The sequence below is a fragment of the Peromyscus eremicus genome, chromosome 2, assembly GCF_949786415.1.
Source record: "Peromyscus eremicus chromosome 2, PerEre_H2_v1, whole genome shotgun sequence".
Classification (NCBI taxonomy): domain Eukaryota; kingdom Metazoa; phylum Chordata; class Mammalia; order Rodentia; family Cricetidae; genus Peromyscus; species Peromyscus eremicus.
This window is the reverse complement of record NC_081417.1, coordinates 159,263,500-159,283,152: the sequence shown is the minus strand read 5'-3', so window position 1 is coordinate 159,283,152 and position 19,653 is coordinate 159,263,500. Positions and strand designations below refer to the sequence as shown.

Sequence of the window (19,653 nt, the reverse complement as noted above, 5' to 3'; positions counted from 1 at the left end):
TGGGATGTATAAGAAAAGTAGTGAGCAAGTTGGGGGAAGGGTGGTCAATAAGCAGTGTTCCTCCACAGTCTCTGCTTCAGTTCCGGTCTTGAGTTCCTGCCTTCAGTCCCTGCCTTGGCTTCCCTCCGTGATGGAGTGTGCAACACGCAAGCTGAGTAAACTCCTCTCTGAGTTACATTTGGTCATGATGCCTCTCACAGCAGAGACACAAACTGGGACATGCTGTTATTCATCCCTCCTGTCCCCTGTCACCTCTACCCTCATAGCTGTTTTCTCTCATCTAGGTCATGCTTTGGTCCCCTGTCTGCCGTATCCATCTGTCCCCACGACCACCCCTGACCCTCACCAAGAGCTTTGTCTTAGGGTTTCTATTGCTGGGGAGAGACACCATGACCACGGCACTCTTATAAGGAAAACATTTCACTGGGTTTCAGAGGTTCAGTCCATTGTCATCATGGCGGGAAGCATGGCAGCATGCAGGCAGATGTGGTGCCGGCTACATCTTGATCAGAAGGCAACAGGAAGTGGACTCAGTGTCACACTGAGGGAAGCCTGAACAAAAGAGACCTCAAAACCTGCCCCCACCGTGACACTTCCTCCAGAAGAGACACCCACTCCCACAAAGCCACACCTCCTCATAGTGCCGCTCCCTTTGGGAGCCGTTTTCTCTCAAACCTCAAGCTTCATGATCTGTGCAGCACAGGAATGTAGCCAGCCTCTCCCTGCTCTTAGAAAATGATGACAGGAAGTGTAGCTCAGTGATAGTGTCCAACCCAGCATCTCTTTAAGATGTCTTCACTTAGTGTGTGTGTGTGTGTGTGTGTGTGTGTGTGTGTGTGTGTGTGTGTACACAGATGCCATGGGGGAGGTCAGAGGACAACTTAATGGAGTTGTCTCCTCTTCTACCTGTAGTGGGTTCCAGGAACTAAACTCAGATCTCCAGACTTGCTTGGCAAGCGCCTTTGCCACGGAAGCCATCTCTCCAGCCCCTACTTATATTATTTATACTATTAAATGTGTATCTTTCTCCCTAACCTATCAGCCCTGAGGTCAGGAGGTCCACCCCTCTCTTTTCTTTATACCAGGGGGTTTAGAATAAAGCATGGCATAGCTCAGCCACCTGATGGATTTGTGGCCAGAACAATGAATGTGATACTTCTGGTGACTGGTTTAGTGCAGTGGGCACAATATTTAGGGAGCACATGTTTACCTATAAATGCGCACATGACTGTTTACTTACAATTAAAGACACAAAAACGTATGGATTTCCCTCAAAATGGGGCCAGGGAGAACGCTCACGGGCTCGGGCAAGCGCTTTTATAATGCATTTACGACCACGGAAAAGTAAACTATTACATGTTTTTTGAGGATGGTCCCCACCAAGTCACAGTGCTTCCTGTTTCTGCATTGTGCCCATCGACCTGGGCTGTCCCCAAAGGTGCGCTGGCGCGGTTGCTGCTTTAAGGATGCTCTGCGGGACCAAGCGGCAGGATGCAGCCATGACGTCACGGCCCCGCCCCGCGGGGTGATGCTGCAGCTGCCGCGGCGGGGCTGGGGGCGCTGGGCTGGGACGGAGCTATACCCCGAAGAACCAGGAGCCCAGCCTGGGAAAGGGATGCCTCCCGTCTGGACGCACAGGTACCGGCGTTTTCTCCTGCTCCCTCCACCCAGTTTCGCGGCTTTGCGCCTGGAGCATTGCGGCTTAGGCCCCAGGATGATCCCCGTGCCCAGGCTGGGGGCTCCAGACGGACATGGGGACCTTTGTTCTTCTTGGGTGTCTAGTGAATTAAGCTGAGAATGGAGCCTCCAGGGTGAAGCGGCCACAGGCCTAGCGGGAGAGGCAGTCTGGTGAAATTTGCCCCCAGCTTCTGCTATGTTGATTGAGCCCCAGGCCTGTTCCCGGCTACCTGGGCAGGTGTCATCAGCTTCCGGTTCACCTCCTCGCTGAGGCTGAGCCCTTTGGCTGGCCAGGGATTGTGGTCAAACATCTCGCAGGATGTCTGGGTTCCTGGGAAGAGCACCCTGTCATGTTAGCACTGTCCTGAGTCATACAACTGAGGGTGACATGCTAAGGGAGATACAGAGGCTAACAGGCGTTCCCTTGATTCCCTCCTCGATAATAAACAACCTCTCATGGCTCCTGGAGTCGTTATAACGTTTGTTTTTCTGTTCTTATGGGAAATAGAGTCAGGTGCTGATGAAACCCAAGTTAGTGAGCTCCTGGCCGGGACTTTGGGGACAAGTTGGCCCTCGGAAAGAGTGAAAGTCCCAGAGACGAAGTATGAGAACTGGGCCTTGGGTCAGTAGTTTACTGACGGTATCCCTCTAAGGCCACACAGCTTTTAAGGGTCTAGGAAGAGGCCTGAGCTATCAGCTTTGAGAATCTGTAGGAAGTAAAAGGGAAGTGGTACCCAACAACCCCACAGGTGTAAGCTCCCCCCGCCCCCCACTTTTTTTTTTACAGAGAAGAGAAAGGAGAAAATAGGTTGGTTCCAAGTAAGATGCGCTTAAGGATTCGAGTTCCCGGGATGTCGCTTCTGTTGTGAATCGGGTGCTGTTGAACAGCCCATAACAGGCTGGGGACGCTCAGTGGGGGAAGAAATTTCTGCACAGACATGAAGACCTGAATTTGAATCTCTGGCTCCCATTTAAAGCCACGAGTTACGATATCAAGTGCTTACAATCCTGGCACTCCTAGGGTGAGATGGGAGGTGGGGATATGGAATCCACAGAAGCTCATGGTGGGCTAGCCTGGTGTATCCTGCCGCAAGCCAGAGATCCTGTATCTAAACAAGGTGGAAGATGAGGACCTTCACCACTGAGCCATCTCAATGCCCACAGAAAAGTAACTTTAAAAAATTCTTCTTAGTGTAAAATTTTGCAAAGCTCTTAACTAACACACTTTTTACTTTTAACTTTTATTTTCGTGTGTGTGTGTGTGTGTGTGTGTGTGTGTGTGTGTGCACCCATGCGTGCCAGTGCCTGGGAAGTAAGAAGAGCGCATCAGATCCCTGGAGCTGGAGTTACAGGTGGTTGTGAACCACCTGACGTGGGTGCTGGGAACTAACTCGGGTTCTCTTCAAGAGCAGCCAGTGGTCTTAACCCCTGAGCCATCTCTCCAGCCCAGAAAAATACATTTTTTTACTAAAGAATGCTAATCCTGGGACTGGCAAGACAGTTGAGCAGGCAGAAGTAGTTGCTACCGAGTCTGACAACCCGAGTGCCGTCTCAGGGACTCAGATGGTGGGAGGAGAGAGAGACTGGCTCCTGCAGACTGTCCTCTGGCTTACACATGCGTGTCATGGTTCGTGTCCATACACACACAAGTGCAAGCACGCTCACATGTGCACAAACACACCCATGTGCACACGTACACACACACACAGCAATTAAATTTTAAAAAAGGTTATCCTGACCTGACTCCAATGCAAACAGGAAGCTGAGTAAAGACGTTTTTCAAAGTCGGGGTTAGTTCTGGTTCATGTACCAGACCTATAGTTCTCAACCTGTGGGTCTCGACCCTTTGGGGTCACCTAAGACCATAGGAAAACACAAATATTTAAAGGTTTCGGGGAGTTTCTTTGTTTTGATTTGTTTTTGAGACAGGGTTTCTCTGTGTAGCCCTGGCTGTCCTGGAACTCTCTCTGTAGACCAGGCTGGCCTTAACTCAGAGATCTGCCTGCCTCTGCCTTCAGAGTGCTGGAATTAAAGGCGTGTGTCACTACCACCTAGCTTACATTACAATTGATAACAGTAGTAAAATTACAGTTATGAAGTATCAGCAAAAATAATTTTATGGTTGGGGGTCACCACAACTTGAGGAACTGTACTAAAGGGTGGCAGCATTAGGAAGGTTGGGAACCACTGGAGGGAAGTGTCTGCTTTTTCCAGGACAGGCTGCAGGCCCTGTTTATTTTATCTTATTTTTTAAATTTATTTATTTATTATGTATACAGTATGCCTGCAGGCCAGAAGAGGGCACCAGATCTCATTACAGATGGTTGTGAGCCACCATGTGGTTGCTGGGAATTGAACTCAGGACCTCTGGAAGAACAGCCAGTGCTCTTAACCTCTGAGCCATCTCTCCAGCCCAGCAGGTCCTGTTTAAAGCTGAGTGGTGGGAGATGATGGTGGACTTCTGCTGTTAGAGGAGCAGCCCATGTACATAGTCCATCTCAAGCAGCGTCTGGAAGGTTCCCCTGCTGCTGGTGCAGAATTGTCCAGACTGGAAACACAGCCCTCCGTTCTGAGTCAAAGGGACAGTTGTTTGTTTGTTTGTTTGTTTGTTTGTGGGGGTTTTTCGTTGTTGTTTTTCAAGACAAGGTCTTACTATGTAGCTGTGGCTGTCCTGGAACTCAAAATGTAGACCAGGCTGGCCTTGAACTCACAGAGATCTTCCTGCCTCTGCCTCCAGAGTGCTGGAATTAAAGGTGTGAGCCACCACCGCCCAGCTAAGGGGATAGTTCCTAACACATGTGTACTTGTGTGAACTTTATTCTGGGGAGAATACGGATAGCAAAGAGGATATAAGAGACTGTGTCACTGAAAGGGGGAGATCCCAGGAATAGGTCCCTTGTAGGGGAATGTGTGCTGTGGCCGACGGATACAGTTGGACCAAGCTCTCAGCACACCAGTGTTAAAGACTCTGGCTCCGAGGGTACTGGACTTCCCAAGTGTGAAGCTCCAGGTGCCACTAGCACCTACCTGTGCTCTGGAAGGAGGGCTGGTCACATGACAGGTCTCACTTTACAGAAGCCCCTGAGCTAGAGGAAGGACACACACACACACAAGCTTGAGCTTTTTGAAACTATTCATCTCTAACAACAACAAGAAGAAGAACTGTATGTATTTATTTATTTAATGGTAGAGTGTGTGGGTCAGGCCAGAGGACAACTTGCAGGAGCTGGCTCTCTCCTGCCATGTGAGGCCTAGGGGTAGAACGCTTGGTGGCAAGCGCCTTGACCCACTGAGCCGTCACTCTAGCCCCTGAAGCCTTAGTCTTGAGTTCATCTTCGTAAGTAGACTATATTTTAAATGAAGCATTACTTGTCTACGTAGTTCTCAGGCTCACCTGTCCTCGTTTTACACAGCGGTGTCTTTAAGGTCACCAGATAAGTGATTATTGAAGTAACAGAGGAGTGAGCTCCGCCATGTCACCGCGTGTAAAATGCACCTCTTAGCCAAGGCTTCAAGGTCCTTCGCCATCAGCGAATGTTTTACTGGTGACTTCATCTCGCTCCACACCCTCACTGTGGCCAGCAGTTAGTTCTTTCTCGTTTGTATGGAAGATTTCCACTGCTTGGAACATTTTCCTTCACTTTCTAACCTAACTTGAAGGCAAGAACTATGTCATTATTCTTTCTCTGTGAGCTCCATGTCTTGATCCTCAGAACTTAGTCACATGGGAGGATGTCTGAATCGGGTGGGTGGGGAGGTGGATAGATGAGAATATGAGTCAGTAGACGGTTGCCTGGACAGATGGATGGATGGTGAATAGATGGTGGATGGGTGGTAAGCAGGTGAGTGAATGGATGATGAATTGAAAGAGAGTAGATAGAAGACTGGTGAATAGATAGATGGTGGATGGGTAGAGGATGTATGGATGTATAGATGAATCGATGGAAGGTGGATGGTGGATGGATGGATGGAAGGTAGATTGATGGATGGATGAATGGGTGGATGGATGGATGGGTGGGTGGGTGAAGGGTAGATGGATGGGTGGAGGGTGGATGGATGGATGGATGGAAGGTAGATGGATGGATAAGTGGATGGATGGATGGTAGACAGATGGGTGGAGGATGAATATATGAATAGATAGGTAGATGAATAGATGGATGAATGGATGGGTGGAAGGTGGATGGATGGATGGATGGAAGGTGGATGGATGGATAGGTGGATGGATGGATGGTAGACAGATGGGTGGAGGATGAATATATGGATAGATAGGTAGATGAATAGATGGATGAATAGATAGAGGGTAGATGGATGAGTGGAGGGTGTATGTATGTATGGATAAGTAGATGGATGAATAGATGGAGGGTAGATGGATGGATAGAGAGTACATGGATGGAGGGTAGATGTATTCATGTATGGATGGATGGATAGGTAGACGTGGGTAGATAGAAAAATAGATGGATAGTGGATGAATGGGGTGGATGGGTGGATGGTAGATTGATGGATAGATGAATGGATATATGGTGGAGAGGTAGATGGATAGTGGTGGATGGAGGGCAGTTGATAAGATAGGTGGGTAGATGGAAGGATAGGTGAATGGACAGAGAGTAGACAGATAAAGGGTAAATGGATGGAGGGTAGATGAGTTGGTGTTCTGAATCCTGCTGTCTCTATGTGCAATCATTTCCACTATTGGTCGTTTCTGAGGAGATGCCTGAGTTACAGGGTAGTGCAAGGAGCTTTGAACACACATGAGGTGGAATTTTTGTGGCATCAATGGTGTGATGGAAAGTGGCATAGTAAGTATCAGAAACAAGGGCTTCAAGCTGAGGCTTAACCCTAGTCTCGGAGGAAAGCCGGTGATGTTTGTCAATGATGCTGTCATCAGGACCCCCAAGGCTGAAAAAAGCACTGTGGTTTGGGTGCCTACCTCTCAGGAAGGACTTCAAAGGAGAATGTCAATGGCTTTTCCATCGGGTGGGTGAGGTGGACATCCAGCAGAGTTCTGGGACTTCTTTGCTCCAGGTCTCTGTTCCTCCCACTCTGGCCTCAGCTTTCCTCTCCCTGTGTTGCGGGAAAACAATGGTGGTTACATTGTGAGTCATAGCAATCACTTCCTTTAATTTAATCTAGATTTGTTTCAAAATAGCCAAGAGCAAGGGATGCTCAGAGAAGGGTCTGGGCAGCAAACCCTGGAGGGCAGAGAGCAAAGGGCAAAGGAGAGAGGACAGGGGTCAGAGGACAGGGGTCAGAGGACAGGAGTCAGAGGACAGAGGGAGGCTTTTGCATTCCTAATTCCCTGCTAGGCTCTGGGTGATGTAAAAATTTCTCTGTTTCTCACCCCACACTGCTGTGTCTATTCGTCCTTCGTTTCTGGCACTAGAGGTGGAGGCCAGGCCTGGAACACATGAGGCAGGGGCTCCAGCCCTGAGCTGCATTCCCAGCCCGACTTCCTTAGGAGAGCAGTTCAAACACCATAGAGGTTTCAGTTCTTGTCTTGGCTGAAAATTCACTTGTCAATAATAGTTTAAAGAAAAGGGCTCATGACCAACCCCCACCACGACACACACACACACACACACACACACACACACACACACACCCCGCTGCTTTGAGGCAGGCATCTGGCCCCTTTGGCTCCTGTAAAGGAGTCAATATAAACACAGGAATTGAGCTGATCAGCTGTGACTTTTCACCCCATGAAGGAAGGGCTGTCCCCTCACGATGAGTGGTTCAGTGCTCAGCCCCAGGTGGCTCCTAACCCATGCCTAGTCTTTTTGGGGGTCTAGTCCTGTGGGACCTTCAAGGAAAGGCAAGATCTTCTAAGGCCCCTGCAAGAAGGTCATTTTGTGTGTCTGTCCTGACTCAGACTGTCTGGAGAGTCCCCTGCAGTGCTACAGGAGACTGGTGGCTGGGGTTCTCTCTCTAAGGGAAGAGGGAGCCTGCTCCAGCCCCTGGGCACTGGGCTGGACTTGGGGACGGAATGCTGGGGTTGGAGAGGCAGACGATGAATTCTGAAGTATTCAGTGCGATCTCAGCTTTCCCCACGGGGATGGCAAACCAGGAAGGCAAGAGGCTCTTGGGGAAGATGGAGGCCTCCGCATAGACCTCAGTGAAGTAACTGTCGTCCCTAAATGGGCTTCCCCCACAGCAACACCTACCAGCCCTGCCTACGATGATCCCCCCAGCAGGCAGCACCCCTCCGGGAGAGGCCCTCTTCCCCAGTGTGGCTCCTCAGGACTTCTGGAAGTCTCCCATCTCCAGCTACTCAGGGTCTGTGACGCGGCACATCAGTCACCGGGCCAACAACTTCAAACGCCACCCCAAGAGGAGGAAGTACATTCGACCCTCTCCACCCCCACCTCCCAACACCCCGTGTCCCATTGAGCTGGTGGACTTTGGAGACTTGCACCCACAGAGGTCGTTTCGGGAGCTGCTCTTCAACGGCTGCATTCTGTTTGGCATCGAGTTCAGCTACGCCATGGAGACCGCGTACGTCACTCCAGTACTCCTGCAAATGGGCCTGCCTGACCAGCTCTACAGCCTAGTGTGGTTCATCAGCCCCATCCTCGGTGAGCCCCGATGGTGGACGGCCTCTGGAAAGCTCCGGAAGCTTCCAGAAGCCTCTGCTGAAGCAGCTTGAGGGACCTGAGGGGACGAGGGAGGAGTTGAGTTCCACTCCTTAGTATGGGGCTGTGGGGGAACACAGGTATGGCCGGTCACATCCTGTATTCTGAGCTTTTTGATCTGCACTGGAGGGTAGGACGGACATTAGGCAGGCCCGGGATTACATCACCTGACACGCCCCTAGCTCTCCACGAGGGGCGGGGTTTGCTGGGATTCCCAAGGAAGGTCCCACCGGCTTGGTGTCTTGTACAGCAGGTCCAGGGTGGCTCCGGCGGCTCGACTCGGCTTCCGTTTGCAGCCTGCCCTCTCCTTACTTTCACGGTTCGGTGCCCTGGAATATTTGCTTGCACGCGGTGCTTTGGGAGCCGCTGACTCAGCATCCATGGCGCTGCGCTGGGGGCCCTGGCAGTAACCCCCGCCTGCTCTGTTTCAGGATTCCTGCTGCAGCCTCTGTTGGGCGCCTGGAGTGACCGATGTACCTCAAGGTTTGGAAGGAGACGTCCTTTCATTCTTGTCCTGGCGATAGGTCTGTTGTTTGGCATGGAAATAAAATGGAAAGAAACAAACAAAAAAAGTGGGGGGAGGCCCTCAAGCAGTTCCCAGGCAGCCCCGGGCCCAACCTTGCCTGAGCCAACACGAAGAATAAATCATTTAGTTTTTTGTTTGTTTGTTTTAATAAGCTAATAAAGCTCATCTTGTCCTTGCTCGGCTTGATGGGAGGCAAACCTTGGCCTGAGTGAGAGCACGCTGTGGGTCTGGGCTCCTCTTTAAGTCCTGAGTCTCAGCTTAGGAAGCGAGCCTCAGGGACAGAGAATGACTCCATTTTCTCTGGTGACTTTGTCTCTCTGTCTCCAGGGGCATTACTGGGCCTGTCACTCCTGCTCAATGGAAGGGACATTGGCATGGCCCTGGCTGACACAGCCACCAACCACAAGTGGGGCATCCTCCTGACCGTGTGCGGGGTGGTGTTGATGGACTTCAGTGCTGACTCAGCAGATAACCCCAGCCACGCCTACATGATGGATGTGTGTGGCCCTGTGGACCAGGACCGAGGCCTGAACATCCACGCCCTCATGGCAGGTGAGTGCTTTTCTCCCAGGCAAGGCTACAGCACAGCAGTGTTCACATGTGTGTCCCTTGGTGGAGAGGGGGAGGGGGAGGGCAGGGAGGAGAGGGGCTCCTTCCTTACCTCTAGATTTAAAAATTAGTTGGTGAAATTCAAATATACAGGTCGGCATTGAAGTGATCAAAAACATTTATCTTTGGTAAAGGTGCCTGACCTGAGTCTGACTCTCAGGACCCACATGGTGGAAGGAGAGAACTAACTCCCACAAATTGTCCTCTGACCTCCACACATGCACCAAGGCACACACACCATAGCCCCCAAATAGGTAAATAGAAAATACTTACCTTGGAACTGGGGATGTAGCTCAGTAGGTACAATGCTTCCAGCAGGCACAGAACCCTAGAGTTCCCTACACTTTATAAACTAGGTGTGGTGGTGCATGCCAGGAATCCCAGCATTCAGGAGGGAGAGACAGAGACACGAGTTCAAACTCACTGTAGACTACGTAGTGTGAAACTAAACTGGGATACATGAGACCCTAACAAGAGAGAGAGGAGAGAGAGAGAAAAAAAAAACACACAAGTAGGGGGTGGTGTACTCCTTTAATCCCAGCACTAAGGAAACATACACATCATTGTAAGTTCAAGACCAGCCTGGTTTACATAGTGAATTCCAAGCCAGCTAGGGCTACACAGTGAGATCCTCTCTCAGATTAATAAATAAGCCAAGAAACTGTCCTGCCGGGCAGTGGTGGCGCACGCCTTTAATCCCAGCACTCGGGAGGCAAAGCCAGGCAGGTCTCTGTGAGTTCGAGGCCAGCCTGGGCTACCAAGTGAGTTCCAGGAAAAGGCACAAAGCTACACAGAGAAATCCTGTCTTGAAAAACCAAAAAAAAAAAAAAAAAAAAAAAAAAGAAAAAAAAAGAAACTGTCCTAAAAGCATTTGTGGGAGCAGGGGCATGGGGAGGCTGGAGAGATGGCTCAGCAGTTAAGATATTTACTGTTCTTTCAGAGAGGCTGAATCAGTTCCCATCACCCACATGGAAACTCACCCACCTGTAACTGCAGCTCCAGGTGACCCAGTGCCCCCTCCTGCCTCTGTGCCCATCTGCACTCACACACTCAACAACCCCCCATACACATAATTTTAAAATAAGCATATAAAGACAATAAGTATTTTTAAAACTTAAAAAGGTTGGGCATGTATAGTGCATGCCTTTAATTCCAACACTCAGGAAGCAGAGGCAGGTGGGTCTCTGAATCTGAGGTCAGCCTGGTCTACAGAGCGAGTTCCAGGCCAGTCAGAGCTACATAGTAATGTAGTGAGACCCTGTCTTTTTTTTTTTTTTTTCTTCACTAAGACAAGATTTTTTGGTGTAACAGCCCTGGCTGTCCTGGAACTCACTTTGTAGACCAGGCTGGCCTTGAACTCACAAAGATCCACCTGCCTGCCTCTGCTTCCAGAGTGCTGAGATCAAAGGCGTGCATCACCACTGCCTGGCTCCTGAGACCCTGTCTTTAAAAAAAAAAAAAAAAAAGTAAAAAGTAACAGAGAAAGAACTCAACACTGGCTTCTGGCTTCCAAACACATTTATAAATACCCAAACACGCACATACAACACACACACACACACACACACACACACACACACACACACACACACATAGATGTTTACCAATATATACACACATGCACACAAACACACATGGATACACACATCCCACGTAAATAGTCATCAAACTGTATTATTTAGAGAATGACATCAGTCTGTATACACCTAGTACAGGCAGTTTTTTCTCCCCTGGATATTTTAAAAGCCAGGATTCCGGCCTTCTGGATGGAAGCGCCACTGCGTACGTGTGAAGTAAGTGCACAGTGTGGTTTAGTCTCCTTATTTGCAGCAGCCATGTTCCTTCCAGGACAAATGCTGATTCAGCAAGCATTCCTGAAACCTTCTGGTCACATCAACTGTCCCTGCCCAGCCTTGTTTACCTCGTTTGGCTTAAAGACACTGTGGGTACACACTGTCATTTCCCTAACACTGGCCTGGTGGCTCCCAATACTGTGGCTTATGCCTGAACAGACCTCATGTGACATGCCTTCCTCCACAAGGCAACCTCAGCCTTCTCACACTCAGGACGTTAGACAACACCTCAGTGCCACGCTGAGTGCACTTTACACAGTGAAAACCCATGCCCTGGTTAGGGTTTCTATTATTGTGATGAAACACCAAAAGGCAAGTTGGGGAGGAAAGGGTTAATTGGACTTACACTTCCACATTGTAGTCTATCACTGAAGGAAGTCAGGACAGGAACTCAAGCAGGGCAGGGACCTGGAGGCAGGAGCTGATGCAGAGGCCATGGAGGGTGCTGCTCACTGACTTGCTCCTTATGGCCTGCTAAGCCTGCTTTCTTGTAGAATCTTAGAGACCAGCAGCCCAGGGTGACTCCACCCACCATGGGCTAGGCCCTCCCCCATCAATCACTAGTCTATGGAGGCATTTTCTCAACAGAGGTTTCCTCCTCTCAGAAGACTATAGTTTTTGTCAAATTGACACACTTTAGCCAGCACAACCCAGCAGAATCCAAGGACATGCAGGCGATGAGGGGCTAAGCAGGCCTGACCAAAAAAATAAAATAAAATAAAAGACTGAGGTTACCCTGTGCCACCGCAGCTGGGCCTCATGCCTGGAGCAAGTCAATCTTCATTTGTCCTGGGCAAATTCTTGAATGACTGTAAAAATGCCTTAAGAATTAGCTTGAGGTTATTCACAAACTGTTTTTGAGTAGATGGTCTCACAAATTCAAAATGTGCAAACAAAAATCCAGAGTATTCATGCTTGTGCACGCATGCTGTGTTCACACACACAGGTGTGTGGGTGCCTGATGACATGAGAAGTGTCCCTACCAAAGTCAGGACAAGGCAAGAATGCACTGACCCCACAGAGGGACTGCTCTGAGGCAGTAGCAGAGGGCAGGAAGTCACCCTTGTCATATCTACTGAGACTTCCCGGGATGTACCTACAAAGCAGTGTGAGGACTCAGCAGAATGCTGGGTTGTCAGCATTCTGTGATAAAGTCAGAGCTCGGACGTAGCTCAGTGGCAGAGCACTAGCCTGGCACTCCCAAGGCTGCAGGTTTGATCCAGTGATGCAGGGAGAATAATTCAAGTGTGGTGACTATGCCCCAGCACTTGGGGAGACAGAGGCAGGAGGGTCTCCCGAGTTCAAGCCCAGCCTGGTCTACATAGTGAGTCCCAGGCGGACCAGGGCTGCATAGCAAGACTCTGTCTCAAAACAGCAAGAAGGGGCACCACAGTGGCTCAGGGGGTAAAGGTACCTACCTGTCACCAGGCCTGACACATTGAGTCTGATCCCCAGAACCCACATGCAGGGAGAAGGGGACAAACTCTTACAAGTTGACCTCTGACCTCCACATGCACACTGTGGTATGCACCCCCCCAACACACACACACACACACACACACACACACACACACACACAAATTAATAAAAATTTAATTTGAAATGTTTAAATTGACAACAAAAATTTAGGAACCTCAGCGTTCCTAGGTAAAACACGTATAACAAAATGACATGGAAGGGGGGAAACGTCCCGTTTAAAAATAGCAGTTTAGGGGTTGACGAGATGGCTCAGTGGCTGAGAACACTGATTGCTCTTGCAGAGGACCTGGGCTCACAGCACCTGTAACTCCAGATCCAAGGGATCTGACACCTTCTCCTGGCTACCACAGCCTCCTGTACACATGTGATGTCCATAAACTCAAGCAGGCTCGCAAACATACACATAAAGTAAAAGTAAATAAACAAAAAATTGAAAAATAGAGCCATGTGTGGTAAGTATGTGTTTAATGCCAGCACTTGGCAGACAGAGGCAGGCAGATCTCTGAGTTTGAGGCCAGCCTGGTCTATATAGTGAGCCAGGGCTACATACATACAGTAGTAGATTAATTTCAATATAAAATCAAATTAATAACATCCATATGACACTGCCCTTGTTTAAGGGTCACAAATCTTCAATGATTCTCCCAAAAGACGCACTAAAAGCTGATTGCAAGGACTCCAAATTTACTCACGAGATGGCTCGGTGCGTAAAGGCATTTGCTGCCAAGCCTGGTGACTTCAGCTCCATCCCTAGAACCCGGAGCCATCCTCGGAGGTGGCCCCGCACAAGGATGATATCAAGGGACATGCTCATGCACACACGGGCTTGTGTGCTGAAGATGAGGACTTGGCGTGTTTGTGCTGCCGTGAAGCTGGATGCATCTGGAAGCAAAGGAATAGCTGGGTCCCAGCAGCCCCTTCCATGGCTCTAACACACTTCCTTTCTGATGGAAGGACAGGTTGGCAGTTTGTCCTTCTGCTCCCTGCCCTGGAGCCAAGGCCCGAGGTTAATGTGGAGAAGAGAGTAGTCAGCTGGCCCTGGAGGGTGTCAGGGACACCCCTGGGGGTGCCTCAGAATCCCTTCCTCACTTGCTGGGGTGTAGTTGGGACAGATACTGCATCAGGTCCTTGGAATGGACTTCGCTACTTTAACATCCTTCTTAAAAAGTAGTTCCACCTTTCCTGGGGACCCTCCTTGCCTGTCTCGGTTGGAGAGGACACTGAATCCTTTTTCTCTCCACAGGTCTTGGAGGAGGGTTCGGCTATGTGGTTGGTGGCATCCACTGGGACAAAACCGGCTTCGGGAGGGCCCTGGGGGGTCAGCTCCGGGTCATCTATATCTTCACGGCTATCACCCTGAGCGTCACCACCGTACTCACCCTGATTAGCATCCCTGAGAGGCCCCTGCGGCCCCTGGGTGAGAAGAGGACCGCTATGAAGAGCCCAAGCCTCCCATTGCCCCCCTCCCCACCTGTCCTGTTGGAGGAGGGGGCTGGCGACACCTTCTCCACTACGACAGCCACCAGACTGTATGCCAGCTTCTCCAGACCCATCTCACCGCCCAGCCCCCTCACCCCCAAGTACGGCAGCTTCATCAGCAGGGACAACTCCCTCACAGGCATCAACGAGTTCGCATCATCCTTTGGCACCTCCAACATAGACAGCGTACTCATCGACTGCTTCACGGCAGGCCACGACAGTTACCTCGCTCTCCCCAACAGCGTCCCCAGCCAGGCCATCAGTGTCAGCTTTCCCCGGGCACCCGATGGCTTCTACTGCCAGGAGAGGGGGCTGCTGGAGAGGAGAGAGGGGGCCCTGACCTTGGGCTCAGATGGAGATGTGCTAAGGGTAGGCTCTCTGGACACCTCTAAACCACGGGCCTCAGGGATCCTGAAGCGGCCCCAGACCTTGGCTCTCCCAGATGTGGCTGGAGGAAATGGGCCTGAAACCAGCAGGAGAAGGAATGTGACCTTCAGTCAGCAGGTAAAAGCAGACAGATGTCAAGGGGGAAGCAAGGACCTGATGGTCCAGCCTGTGTAGCTGCCTCTGTTGTCAGTCAAAGGCTGAGGGGGAGTGCGGCCTCAGAGATGTCTTCCTTTGCACGTGGGTAGGTGACTCTGGGATGTCCGAGTCCCCAGATGATCAGGACAGGACTTGTGACTCACTGGCAGTCCTCTACATACTGCCATGTCTTCCCCAAAGAAACGGAGGCCAGAACCACCCCTCTAGAGGGTGTGGTACACAGACCACAGAAAGTGCTGTGCATGTGCCGCCAGTTTCTAGCACTTCCCCTCAGTAGTCCAGCCACTGCCCACATGGGCCCCTTGAATATAGTGCCAACAGATCTGAGTCTTAAAGGTTAACACCATGGCAGCCTGTGGTGTCTCTGGGACGTCTCCAGTGGGAGCAGTTACCCCTGCTCATGTCTGACACACGCTGACCCCGAAAGGCTGCATGCTTAATGATGTCTTCTGCAAAGGGACAGAATCTTCTGGAAGGCTGTTAGAAGTGCCTTTAGTGTATGTCAAATTGGCCGTGAGGTTATGGTGGCCATTGGAGGTTACTTTCAGGGCCCAAGTTGGTTAAGTGCTTGTCTTGAAAGTATGAGGACCTGACTTTGATCCCCAGAACCCATGTAAAGGGCTGGTGTGGTGAAACAGCACCTGAGGAACCACACCTGAGGCTGTCCTCTGGCCTCTACATGTATATATGTGTGCCTGTATCCACATACATATGTGTGCTGGAGCACACACACACACACACACACACACACACACACACACACACACACACTCAGCACTCTCCACCTTGAGAAGGAGGCTCCTTTAAGCTGTCCTCTTATTTAGGTAAACAGTGTCTGTTCCCCTTTGGCTTTGGGTCCCTCACCGGAGGAGAGAGACTAGGAACTTGGGGTTTCTCGGCCACAGCCCTATGAAGCATCTAACCTGTCCAGGTCCCTTCAGGGAGGTTGTTCTGGGGCCAGGTAGACTGGAGCATGACCCAGTGAGACACTTTGCTCAGGCCACAGATACCACAGCCTGGCTGAGCCAGGACCTCTGCCTCTGCTGGAGGAAGGGCTCTGCTCCCCCAGGGAAGACTGCAGAGGTCCAAATGTGGAGGGCACCCATGAGCTGGACAGTGTTTCAGCCCAGTATTGCCAGAGGCAGCGTTTCCTAGTTGCACAAATCAAGGGCTTGTCTTCTTCCTTTGGTGACATTTGGTAGCTTCTCTGACCCTTTGTCGAGTGGAACACCCTGTTTCACAAAACTCAGGTGGCACCTAGATTCAGGTCTTAGCTGAACCAGAGGCTCCCAGCATCCCCTTTTCCTGGTCCCTCCCAGTGTCCGTTCTGTCCACAGGGTGGTTTGGGCATAAGTTCTTTGAAAATAGTAAAAATTGAGCTGGAGAGATGGCTCAGCAGTTGAGAACACTGGCTGCTCTTTGAAAGGATCCGGGTTCAGTTCCCAGCACCCACATGGCTGCTCACAACTGTCTGCAATTCCAGTTGCAGGGGATCTGACACTCTCACACAGACATACATGTAGGCAAAACACCAATGCACATTAGAAAGAAAGAAAGAAAGAATGAAAGGAAGGAAGGAAGGAAGGAAGGAAGAAAGAGAGGAAATAGTCAAAATTGTGAGCTGAAGGTTGGGGCAGTGCCTCAGTAGGTAGAGGGCTTGTCTGGCATGTGCAGAGCGACAGTTCAATCTTCGCCCCACACATAGGTGAGGTGGTGCATGGTGTGTAATCCCAGTACCTGGGAGGTTAGTGAGCGTTTAAAAAAAAAAAGTGAGCTGAGTACGAACACACCTGCTGCAGGCGTAGGGAACAAGCCTCGTTGCTATGGCTGCTTTGGGGCCCCAAACTACAGGCTTCCTATTTCCTTTTCCCACTAAAATAATCTGGTGCTGCCACCAGTGATGGTGCACGCCTTTAATCCCAGCACTCAGGAGGCAGAGGCAGGTGATTTCTGTGAGTTCGAGGCTACAGAGTGAGTTCCCAGGACAGCCAGGGCTACACAGAGAAACCCTGTCTGGAAAAACAACAACAAAAGCTAGTCTAGTGCCCACAGCGCCACCCCGCCCCCAGCCAGAGTAGTGCTTCCGCCTCCTTTTCTCCAAACAGCTCAGTTCCAGGATTCCTCCACAGGAGTCAGTGCCCCAAACCCAGGCAAGGCGCTGGGGAGAGAATCCTCATTTCAAAAGGGCTGGCAGCCATGCCAGTGGCCTGCAGGGCCACTGAGTGCTATGTCCCTGAAATAAACCAAATCCTGCTCATTCTGCTGACAGTGGGGGTCTGTGTCTCATGATCTGAACCCCCTTGAGGGATGAGGTATCCACTGACATGGCTGCCCTGTCCTCCATGTGGTAGGAGACCCCTGTGTGTGGAGAGGGTTTTAAACAGTGTGTCTTCAGTCCCTCTGAAGTAAGTTTTCACAGCCTTCTCCTATGGGAGAGAAGGTGAGGGCTGGCTGGGCTAGAGGTGATCTGTATTTCATGTGTGTGCATGTGCACATGTATGTGCATGTATGTGGAGGTCAGAGGTCAACTTTGGGTGTTCCTCAGACACCATCCTTGTTTTTTTAATACAGGGTCCCTCAGTGGCCTGTAACTTGCCAAGTAGGCCAGGCTAGCCCAGCAAGACCAGAGATCTGCCTGTCTCTGCCTCCTGAGTGCTGGGGTTGCAAATGTGGCATTTTTTAAACCCAAGTTCTAAGGCTTGAAGTCAGGTCTCATGTTTCCATGGCAGCATTTACTGACCGTCCCTCTCCCGCATCTGTATTTATTTTAATTTTATCTCTACTTTTTGAGGGACTTCCTGTGTGTGTGTGTGTGTGTGTGTGTGTGTGTGTGTGTGTGTGTATGTCAGAGAGACAGAGAGAGAGATCCTGTGCCACACTGTGGGGTGCTCACAATGAACTTTTACCTCTAGCTGCTCCTGGGTCTCAGACAAGAAGCCCACAGCTCTTCTTTCCCATGGGGTGCCTGGTCCTTGGTTACCACCCTGTAAGAAGGCGGAGTGGGGCCAGTGAGATGGCTCAGCTGGTAGGCAAACGTCCCTGCTGCACATGCCTGATGACCTAAGGTTGATCCCTGGAACCCACAGTAAGAGAAAACTGATTCCCAAAATTGTCCTCTGACTTCCACATGTGTGCTCTGGCATGTGCACACCTGCACTCATACATGTACGTACATACACACACATACACACACACACACACACACACACACATATAATAATAATAATAATAAATAAAATGAAAAGTTAGAAAAAGACAGAGGTCCCCACAACGTGTGCTGTGAGCTGTCCGGGTTTTGCTTCTCAGCACACTCCATCACATGCCCTGGTGGGATGTGGGCCTAGTGGCTCTGACTCAGTCTCTGTTACAGGTCGCAAACATCCTCCTGAATGGTGTGAAGTATGAGAGCGAGCTGACCGGCTCCAGTGAGCAGTCCGAACAGCCTCTGTCCCTGCGACGCCTCTGTTCCACCATCTACAACATGCCCAAGGCACTGCGAAATCTCTGTGTCAACCACTTTCTGGGTGAGCTGTGACGCCGTCTGTGACCAGGTCCAGCCAGGGTGCTGCCTGCACTGGGTCTGAGCACAGAGCCCCACTCCTCGGGGGTTTTCACATTCCTCAGCCTGCACTGGAGGCTCTCCTCCAGGTTAAGTGACGAACCCCACTTTCCTGGAATGTCATCCTCAGATGTGAAGGCATGCAGACCCCACCCGTCTGCATACTTGACAGTGCTCTTAAACCGCCAGGGCTTGGCACTATTGAAAGACTCCAGCTTGGCTTTCATTCACTTGTTGAGCTGCTGAAGGCCTGAGGATGACAGAAATTGTGTAAGTTAGGGCGGCCATTCAGAGGGATACAACCAATATCACAGGCAAGACTTTGTTTTTGAGACAGGGTCTCTCTACATAGCCCTGGCTGACCTCAGAGATCTGCTTGCCTCTGCCTCCTGAGTGCTGAGATTAAAGAGATGTGCCACCACTGCCCAGTAATAGTCCCATGTAAGCCAAAATCATGGTTGGCACCAAGAATCTATGCGATGGTGTTTAGTGGAGCACAGCTTATGCCACTAACAGCTGGAATAGGGACACAGACATCCAAGGCGGGGAAGGGTTAAATGATGGATCTGTGTGGGGACATACTTTGCTGTTGTGGAAATGAGTTTCACAATATTTGGTGGGCTACAGATATACTCACTTGGTACAGTGCTTGTATGAATTCCATTCTCAGCACCGCATAAACCAAGTGTGTCTATAATCCCAGTACTCAGGAGAAGGAGACAGGGGGATAAGAAGTTTAGGGGCCATTTTTGGCTACGTAGCAAGTTCTGGGCCCATCTGTAACTTGAGACCCTATCTCAAAACTAAACGATAATAATTGTTTAATCAGTGACTGAGCTGGGGAGATGGCTTGCCACACAAGCACGAGGATCTGAGTTTGGCTCCCCAGCACCCACATAAAAAAGCTGGGCCTGGCAGCATGCATCTGTGACGTCAGCGCTGACAAAGTAAGGCAAAAGGACTCTTGGGGCTGCTGGCCAGTCACTCCAGCCAATCAAGGAGCTCCAGGTTCAGTGAGAGATCCTGTCTTAAGGAAATAAGATGGAGAGTGACTGAGGACATGTGCAAGTATACTCACATATGTGAGCACATACAGTACACACACACAGATTAAAACATTACTTGATGGCATAGACATTGTGGCGACCATTTACTGTGGCTTGAGAGGGCCTGGCCATCACTGCCCTCAGCCAAGGAAGGTGTTAGTGGTGTCTTCAAAGAGCGGCACTTGGAAGCAGAATCAGTATACACATCAGGCCCACACCACAGTTTGCATTTCCTAATATATTTTCCCCCTGCTGG

At 50.4% G+C, this 19,653-nt stretch overlaps 1 protein-coding gene and 1 long non-coding RNA gene across 5 annotated transcripts in view; one reads left to right on the top strand and one right to left on the bottom strand.

Moving 5' to 3' along the window:
* Positions 1-1,509: 1,509 nt before the first annotated feature.
* Slc45a1 (solute carrier family 45 member 1) overlaps positions 1,510-19,653 on the top strand; it is a 32,039-nt gene continuing 13,895 nt past the window's right edge. The window contains exons 1-6 of one of the 4 annotated variants that reach the window (XM_059255436.1): positions 1,510-1,638; positions 7,826-8,246; positions 8,735-8,827; positions 9,157-9,381; positions 14,014-14,753; positions 18,163-18,316. In XM_059255436.1, the coding sequence (XP_059111419.1) occupies positions 7,850-8,246; positions 8,735-8,827; positions 9,157-9,381; positions 14,014-14,753; positions 18,163-18,316 (1,609 nt within the window). In that variant the 5' untranslated portion in view covers positions 1,510-1,638; positions 7,826-7,849. Of the gene's footprint in view, positions 1,639-7,825; positions 8,247-8,284; positions 8,384-8,734; positions 8,828-9,156; positions 9,382-14,013; positions 14,754-18,162; positions 18,317-19,653 lie in introns of those variants that run through there. The other 3 variants (XM_059255439.1, XM_059255440.1, XM_059255438.1) reach the window with 3 other exon arrangements.
* Positions 4,948-8,459, bottom strand: LOC131904333 (uncharacterized). The gene is made up of 3 exons (XR_009377726.1): positions 7,836-8,459; positions 6,605-6,738; positions 4,948-5,330 (listed from the first exon to the last, which is right to left on the bottom strand). It is a non-coding gene; the product is annotated as an uncharacterized LOC131904333 (long non-coding RNA).